Raw genomic sequence first — 9,342 nt, 5'->3', positions numbered from 1 at the left:
GAACAAGAGTGTGTCTATGAATATTTTAAAATAAAATGACGCGCTCATATAACGTAATACAATTGAGTGTGCCGTCAAGTTTTAACAAACTGAAACTGAAGCGGACGTCACTGCATGACTTTCGGTGACGTCTAGTTTTCTTGTTTGTTTCCACAATTAACACAGGAGTTAGATGATATCATTTTTGTTTGTTGTTGAATTGGACTGTCACGCTGAATGCCCGATATGGCCCCTGGACAATTTTTAGGACAATAGATAGGGCCTACAACTTGAAAAGAAGTAGAAGGTGCAAAGTACAACAGCAAGGCTAAGCCCCTATCATTTTATGTTATGTTTGGTGTTGACAATATTTGCCTGTCAATGCTGTTTATAACATATTCTGACCGCTATACAACATTTATGACAATTTATTTTATTGTCTCTCGCCCAGTCCCCCATTTTTCCCTATCTCAACTCCTTCTATCGCTGACTCTCTATCCCACTGTCTGTCTGTCTGTCTGTCTGTCTGCCTCTCTCTCTCTCTCTATCTCTCTCTCTCTCTCTCTCTCTCTCTCTCTCTCTCTCTCTCTCTCTCTCTCCCTCTCTCTCTCTCTCTCACTCTCTGACTCCCATCCTTTCCTCAACATGCTTCTCCTTTCGACTTATGTGCGTAGTAAACATTTGTCTACTTTTTAATACATTATTTAAGTTTATTTTCAGCCTTCACAAAATGTACCAGAAATATCGCGCTGTTTTGGAAGCAATTTTCTGAATTAATTTTCGAGCAAGACTTTCTTTCTTTTCATGATTTCCCCGCTTTAGCCTTTTTACTTAAATTAAATTGTCCTCACCTCTCAGTGGATTTGTGCTTAGCCCTTCTCTCTCTCTCTCTCTCTCTCTCTCTCTCTCTCTCTCTCTCTCTCTCTCTTCCTCTCTCTCTCCGCCCCCGCCCTTCCTTAATATTATAATGCGCAGTTCGAAGGCGACCCCTTCGATCCACTTTTAGTTCCCCTTTCTACCAACACCCACCCTTTATTTCTTTATCTCTTTTTCTACCCCGCCTCCTCCCCCACAAATAGAAAGCAATGCGCTGGCCCTTTTCCCCCTTTTTCTTTATAACCTCAAGCCAAGCTTCAAATCGTCTTCAGTTTACCACCTCTTGCGTAGACTTTTGCACTATCGAAATGCCATTTTGTCAGCTCCATGGCCCCTTACACTGTTCCATATTAATTGACGATCCTGTTTCTTTCAAGAGGTCGATGTAAGTGTAATCTCACAAAACATAATTTTGAGTTTTCATTTTGGCCATAGCTCTTCCTCTTCTTTCCCTCCCCCTCCTTCCCCAAAGTACTCCCAAATGCACTCGATAGCCTTAATTTCCTGTAATTTATTTTACGATAAATTTTATGCGTACTTAGGCACCTGAACGTTTAAAGCTCGGAACTATTGCATGGGAGATAGACGAAGTGTGACAAAAGTATATTAGATCTGTAAACCGGAAGTCCAATCGAACTTAATATCTGTTGTTTTCTTTCAGGAAATGGGTGGAGGGTGATTAAGAGAGGTATTCTTCTTCTTCTTCTTCTTCTTCCTTCTTCTTCTTCTTCTTCTTCTTCTTCTTCTTCTTCTTCTTCTTCTTCTTGCCGTCATAATTAACCTAATCGCGAATGCTGGTCATTGTCGTGTCAACCCACAATAAACTACAACATATCATTTAAAGTAATCCAAGTCCTTCCTGATATATAATAGTGATGGTCCTAGCTCAACCAGGTCAGGTTATTGCCGTTATGAAAGTCAAAGAGAGACTCCGGCAAACTGACATGGGCCATGATATGTCTGACATCTTCTTCTTCCAGTTCGGAGTCCTCTCGATCAGCTCAGTTCCTCTGATTGAAGTTTCTATGAGGAAGTAAGAGTTTAACGTCACTTGCAACACAGTGAGGTCACATAAATACCCAACATTAGATCTGTTACAAGAGAGTAACAGTCATAAATAGGAAGAAGGATAACGAGCGACAGATGTTAGGAAAGAAGGAGCTCACCGCGCAAAAGCGCCCGCCAACCCGCCATATTGTATCTCAGTTGTCTCTTTCTGATGGTTAGAATTAGAGACCTTTCCTACCCTGCCATTTTAAGTGCTTCTTTGATAGTTTCGTACACTGTCATGTGATTTTGAGCATTTTTCTTAATTAACTCGGCTGCTTCGGGTCCGACAGTCGAGAGCTGGAAGCACGCATCTACTTACTTCGTGTTCTTATACTTTGACAACAGTATCCTAACATCGTTTTCTTAAGGGCTAGACTCAACCTGGGAACCCTAATAAGCCCAGTGTTAAATGCACTATAACTTTTCAGAATAAAATTTTGGAATGCCATATGAAGCCAAAATTATGAAACGTTAAGGTTTTGCAAGAATCCCTTTTGTACCAGCAACTACAAAATAACTTTTGAACCAGTAAAAGATTGGATTTCCTTTGGACCAATATTGTAACCACCGATTTCTTTTTCTATTTTGCTGTCGACTTTTCACGTTGCCCCTTCAGTCCACCTAATTTTAATACAGACTTTTGAAAACGATAAAATTTGCGATTTTTACAGCCTACTGAGCTTTTGTTGTCCCCTGCTCACCACTGGGAAGTGAATAAATATTTTGGTTTCAAATCGTTTTGTAGCTGGACTAAAATTTCTTCTTTAATACACCCCTTTAAAGCACACTTGATAACGTACAAAAGCCTCTCCCTCACCCCACCATCTTGGTGCAGTAAGTAGTTTACCAGCCAAGTCTAAAGACACCGCACATGCAGAGCAAAACGTTCTAAAAAGCGCTCGGTAGAATTGAACTTTTCTCACATTCCTTTATCAACTCGTATTCGATGCCTCTAATAACTGAAATCGTTCTTTCGTTTGACTGCTATCTTGGGGAATATTAGGTGGACCTGATCAACCGGTCCTAAAGGAATCAGGTATTACATAAACTGGTCTCAAGGAGACGCATTTAAGGTTTCCAGCCCTGCGATTCAGGAATTAAACCGGTATGTATTTAAAAAAAAAATTTTTCGGTTGACTCATGCCAGTTTCTCTTACTTTCTCCGCCCCCCTCCCTCCTCTCTCTCTCTCTCTCTCTCTCTCTCTCTCTCTCTCTCTCTCTCTGTGACTTTCCTGTGAATTGCCTTAAAGAGGAGGATACACATCTATACGGTGAACAAATTACAGGCCGTCACTTGCCTGCCCAATAAGAATACTGTAGGCATCGAAAAACTCAAGTGTGATCACAGGGGGCCCAAGATATTCGTGACTCTGTTGATGCCCTTGATCTTTCTCAGCCAACAGTTCGCATACTTGTCTTTAATGAGGTGGGATGCATAAAAAGAGTCAGTTTGGTGGGTTCCAAAATAGCAAGCACATGACCTCAAAACACAGCACATCGGTGTGTGCACGACATTATTGGAACGACGTAGGCAAAATAGAGATAATAGCGTGGTACTTAGGCATGCTGGTGATTTCAAGAACCCAATGATCATTGATAGCTTTTTTTTACGGATCACCGCTCTGTCTTTGGCCTGTCAACTTCTATCTCTTTTAGCCAATGGTCGTAAATGGCAATGTTGAAAAAAAGAAAAATATTTGAATATTTGTTTGATGTTGTGCCTTCTCTTTTCCCAGAACAATAAGATCCATTATGATCATTGTTTCTCAAGACATCGATATGCTAAGATCTGTTTATTTCATTTCGAAATCAGACTCGATACCTGCTTTTGTAAATCTCGTTTCGTTTCCATCAATTCAGAAACAATATGCGTTTGTTTGCATACAACCCAAAAGGATCTGCAAGGTACTCTAAGACCCCAAAGGAACAAGAAAGTTTCGTTGTGTCCATTTGATCAGATGAGACAAGATTGCGATATCCCCATTGAGAAAGCCAAATCTCAAGTCCAGATCGGCAAACCAGAGGTTCAACAGAATCCGTGGGACAAATACGATGTTCACACATACAGGAGAAGCGTCGACGAGCAATTTCCAATAAAATAATGCCGATTTCAGGTTTAATCGTGGCGAGCATCTGGCCATGACTGTTGACATTATTGTGTCGGCGAGCACTCGAGCGTCTTGCTGAGCAATATTAGTTTGAATCCTGGTGGCTTGCAGAGCCAAGAAACGTGCCGACCATGCTGACCATGTTACCGACCCATCACCGAGTTAATCGGCGCGCAGTGTTATAAAATAATATAATGAGAGGGGGGGGGGGGGCAAAATGTTTGTACTCATTCCTTCAACATGTCTCACATGACACAGACAATGGATGCGTACTTCATGCCTACATATGGTGCAAGAAGAGGAGGAGAGAAGGAACAGGAGAAGGAACAGGAGTAGAAGGAAAAGGAGGAGAAGGAGGAGGAGGAGGAGGAGGAGGAGGAGGAGGAGGAGGAGGAGGAGGAGGAGGAGGAGGAGGACCTGTTGGGTAGACCATGGCTCATAAGAAGACACCTGTATGGACAGTTTGAGAAGCTGATGGTTGAACTGCAAGTTGAAGATGTGACATCTTTCAGGAACTTCCTCAGAGTTTCGTTGTGTCAACTAACAAACAAATATACAAATAAACAAACAAGCAAACAAACATTGGCAACGTTCATATTGCACCAAGTGAAGGTTAATAATTGTTTTCTCAGTAACTACTTTTTATTGATCTACATCTCCTTCTCAATCTGCCAGCGGGGCGGTGCCACTGACTGAAGTGTCTTTAGGCTATTCCCAAAAAAAGGGGGGGGGGGAGGCATTTCTCGTTCTAATGCACAGTAGACATTTAAATGGGCTGATCCAACAATGTCATGCTCATAACTGTGCCTGCACTACAACAGGGAACTAATCCTTACAATCGTCATTTTCCTATACTCTTTTTGTATGTTTGTCACACTCTGAGCAATATTAGTTTGAATCTTGGACTTTGTGCTGTTGAAACTAGAGAGATGAGCAGAGTAAGTCTGATTCCCTGTAAGGATATCTCTCTTGACATCCACTCCTTGGCGCTCATATGACTCTATGCAGTTGCGAGCGCCGTAAAACCTCTACTAAAACAAAACCAAAAAAAAAGAGTTCCTCGTAAACGAAAAGTTTCCTCCACCCTCCATGTCATGGGAACATCAATGATAACACCCAGCTGTTACCTGTTTCTGTCAGGCACAGCACCAACTCAACATTGACGCCCACAGTGACCCCTGATCTGCATCTGATATGCAAAACACACAGAGCTTGCTGTCGAGCGGAAATTTGAGCTATAAAAATGCTTTCTTCTTCTTCTTCTTCTTCTTCTTCTTCTTCTTCTTCTTCTTCTTCTTCTTCCCACCATCCATGAAGCATTAGTAATGTTTGGGTTTGGCGACCATTTCAATAATAATTGCCAGGTTGTTTAAAGAAGTGGGACCTCCGAATCGAACGTCTGTCTCTGATCAGGCAGAGTCCAGTTGGTGAGGAGCTTTGGTAACTTCCCAAACAACGTAAATTCAATAACCCTGTATCAGGGGGTTCGAATCATGGTCATCCAGACCAAAGCCCAGCATAATAGATGATATATCAATGAGCCCTTCTCTGTGAAGACACAAATGAGTATAACTGGCAGCAATATTTGCATCACCCCTGGCGAGTAACATTCCCCAATGAAAGTGCTTCATAATGATCAAGTACGCATTGTCATTGATGTTAGTGAATGCACACCTCTACATACAATACATAAACAAGGGGGGTGAAAACAAAACACCATTATTTATTTCTGATATAAAAGGACATTGAAAGCTTTTATTACATTTTCAAATAAACAAATTATCAATAAAACTAAAAAAATAAATTCTGAACAAAATTGAAATGAATTGCAAGTTGAGTAAACGTCATTTTCTTGTCTTACTAAGGGAGTGAGACAATGTTTCCGTTTTCCTACTAGTAATGCTTTAGGCTAGGAAGTGTTACTCTACGTTTTCAATTGTAAGAGTGGTCGTTCGACCATGTTCATTAAGGCTATCAGTTCACTGTCCCAGCCTTCCCTCTGACTTCCTCTTGCATCTCCAGGTCTACATCAGGTCTACTGACTGTGGCGATGGTATATATTAATGTTTAAGGTAGAGACATGACAGAGTTCACAAAGCTAAAACTCGTTCAATCTGGTCTCTGGACAGGATTTTATAAAATTTAGTATAATTTTCCTCTCATCTTCTTTGGGTTTACTGATCATTGCTTTTCGCGGCTTCATTAGCCTTGCTACGCTTCACTCCTTTGAACGTAGACCTCCAGTCTTGCAGACCATTGGCGAAGTAGCGGTTGACACCAAATCTCTCAGGAGCGTAGCCAAGTTGTCTTTTCTTCAAACTCTTTTTGTACAAATTTTGATAGTTAATCATCTCGTCTCTGCTTCCAAACTGGTGTTTGCCGAACTCAGCACGGCTTCCATCTAATTGACGCTTGTACCAGTTGTTCCAGTTCTGAAAGTTTCCCTTTCCGAAGCTAGCAGATGGAGGATCGAACTGCTGACGCTTGGTGAAGTCCACCCAGCTCTGGAAACTAGGCGCTCCAGGTCCACCCCCGAAGCCATTGACCGGTGTGTCCCATCCTCGCTTTTTCGACCAGTCCTGCCACTGCTGGAATGCCTGTTTGTCACCATCAGCAGAGCCGGGAAACGGACCTCCGATTCCAAATCCTCTCTTGGCCATCCAGTTCTGCCACTGTTGGAACTGACCCCCTTCGCTGTCCGAGGAGCCAGCAAAGGGCGCCCCGATGCCGAAACCTCTCTTGCTCATCCACTCAGACCAACCCTGGAACCTTGGGGTCCCATTAGAGCCCAGCACAGTGGAGTCGGGAATACCGAAGCCTCGCTTGTACATCCAGTCCTGCCATTGCTGGAACTTGTCCCCTGAGAAATCGCCTTGTGTCCACGGAGAGCTGAAGCGACTTCGTTTCTTGATCCAGTCGTCCCACTGTTGAAAGTTGTGGGTGTTCAGTCCCTTCCCGAAGCTGGGTGGGGTCTTGTTATCCCCGGTGGACACGATGCCGGCGCTTGTGAAGGCGAAACCAAGCGACAACATGACAAGGGCTACACTGACAGCCATCCTGCCCTGCTTTGTTCCAATGGACGTCAATCTGAAAAAGACAAAGTAAAGATAAGCATAATGGCGCAATGTTGGGAGTCAGCAAAGTTACAACAGCGTGGAGATAGATAAGCTACCTGGCTGGTTTAAGTAAAAAGAAAAATACGATTCATTAAAAAGAACAGTCGGCGGAGATAATCTTGAAGGCTACGTGTCCCTTATTAGTGTTTATGTCCCAAGCTCTACTAGACACAGTGTTAGGCATTTCAAGAAGTGAAGGGAATCTGGATTAAGCTAAAATATTCCGGTATGAGCAAGTGAAGTTTTCTGGACCCAATTTTGCACACTGTTTCTTTTTTGCCATCTTTAAAACGATATAAACGCCAACGAACATATAGACCAAAAAACACATATATTCATGCACACATGCACGCACACACACGCACACGCACACACACACACACACACACACACACACACACACACACACACACATATACACACACACATACACATACAAAACTCATACATACTAGAGCTCACGCGAGCGTTCATAGAAGGGAGAAATTAACTTTGGAGGGGGAGGAGAAAAAAAAAGAAAGAGGGAGAGGGAAAAACCAGAGGAGAAAAAAAGAGAGAACGCGCGCGCGCAAGAAAGAAAGAAAGAAAGAAAGAGAGAGAGAGAGAGGGAGGGAGAGAGAGAGAGAGAGAGAGAGAGAGAGAGAGAGAGAGTAAGAGAGTGAGTGAGAGAGAGGCAAAGAGAGATGGGGGGGCAGAAAGAGAGTGAGGCCAAGAGAGAAAGAGAGAGAGGGAGAGAGAGATAGAGAAAGAGAGAGAGAGAGAGAGAGAGAGAGAGAGAGAGAGAGAGAGAGAGAGAGAGAGAGAGAGAGAGAGAAAGCTAGAAAGAAAGAAAGTAACAATGAAAGAAAGTAAGACTGCAAAATTTCATGAGTATGAGCCAGTAATTTTTTTTTGTGAAAATGGGAAAACTTTTACAAAATGGCATACTCTTACAGGCTGCATTGTTCTTGAGACGGAACTTTCCTGCTCATCAAAGTATTGTATTCCCCAACTTAATTCGTGGCAGCAAAATACAGTCATTGCAATTTGATCTCTTCTGAAGTTGTATCAACCCATGACACACCTGTGTCTGTCCTGTTGAATACGATTTGTCCCTCAAAGGTCAAATGTCTGCCTCCATTTTCTTGACCTTCTTGCATCGCTTTTTAAAAATATTTGTGACATTTCTACCCTTAGACAGCTTCTTCTCCACTCTCCTGCAACCCTTTTTCGGATATTATTAACTTTAGACCTCGCCGCCCGTTTCAATAAGACAGTCACGCAGGATCACGTGATGGATTTTGAAAACGCTACTCAGAGATATCCGCTAAAAGGTTTGAGTCGTGACATGGCCACTTGTCCCAGCTTGTTAGTATAATGTCCTTTGTGAGAGAGGAGAACATAGTGTGAATGTAATCATCACAACCCTGTTATCAGGAAATTACTGATCCAATATGTTCTTGCTCCTTATTTTTTTTTTAGACTTTCGAGCTATGATTCGGTTTGTACAAAATTGTTGAACCTTTTTCCTATCTTTTGGAGACGCTGTGTTGGCAATCTCGAATAGGTAATGATAAGATTCAAATAGGCACAAGAAAGATTTAGATAAAAAGCGCTTAAAAATATAGGCATGAAACCGTGGGCATACTAGAGAGTACAACGCTGCTACAGATTTGGTCAAATTAATTTATGGTATTATAATTGCCGTGTAAGACACTTGGCGAATGTTTGTCTCTGCACTTCATAAAGTGATATTATAAAATACATGATTTATTTTGGGTATTTCAAAAGTTTACATTGATAAAAGAAAGAAGTAAAAACAGATTTTAGAACACTGACGGAGAAGGATGTATAGATGTTTATACGATAAAGCACAGGCTGGGTTGAGTATAGTACATCAAATCACGCTGTCTTCACTCCTTCATTACTGTCATTCGCTCTGCAGCCTTGCTCACTGTTTGCCAATCATGTGGATTTTCTTTTAATGATCTCTTAGGTCTGATTATATCATCAGTTTGTTTGCTCGAATCTCCCTCATAATTACGTGTATTTAGTGTCATGTCGAACAAATTGCAATGACCAAGCACATGAAAACACTTATCATGTCATACAATTTTGTACAGACACAGCACTGAACCATAATGACAAAACGAGACAACGAGTGAGTAATGGAAAGAGTAAGAGAGGGACAGAGAAAATGAGAGAGGAAGAGAGACAGAGAGAGAGAGAGACAG

General features: G+C 42.0%; 1 protein-coding gene across 1 annotated transcript in view; it reads right to left on the bottom strand.

Annotated features, from left to right (window-relative positions):
* Positions 1–5,716: 5,716 nt before the first annotated feature.
* Positions 5,717–9,342, bottom strand: part of LOC101861311 — a 58,852-nt gene continuing 55,226 nt past the window's right edge. Inside the window, exon 2 of the mRNA XM_013087090.2 lies at positions 5,717–7,100. Coding sequence (XP_012942544.1) covers positions 6,188–7,069 — 882 coding nt within the window. The 5' untranslated portion in view covers positions 7,070–7,100 and the 3' untranslated portion in view covers positions 5,717–6,187. The remainder of the gene's footprint in view (positions 7,101–9,342) is intronic.

The sequence above is a fragment of the Aplysia californica genome, unplaced genomic scaffold, assembly GCF_000002075.1.
Source record: "Aplysia californica isolate F4 #8 unplaced genomic scaffold, AplCal3.0 scaffold00544, whole genome shotgun sequence".
Taxonomy (NCBI): domain Eukaryota; kingdom Metazoa; phylum Mollusca; class Gastropoda; order Aplysiida; family Aplysiidae; genus Aplysia; species Aplysia californica.
Note: the sequence above shows the minus strand (reverse complement) of the source record. Positions and strands in the feature narration are given on the sequence as shown.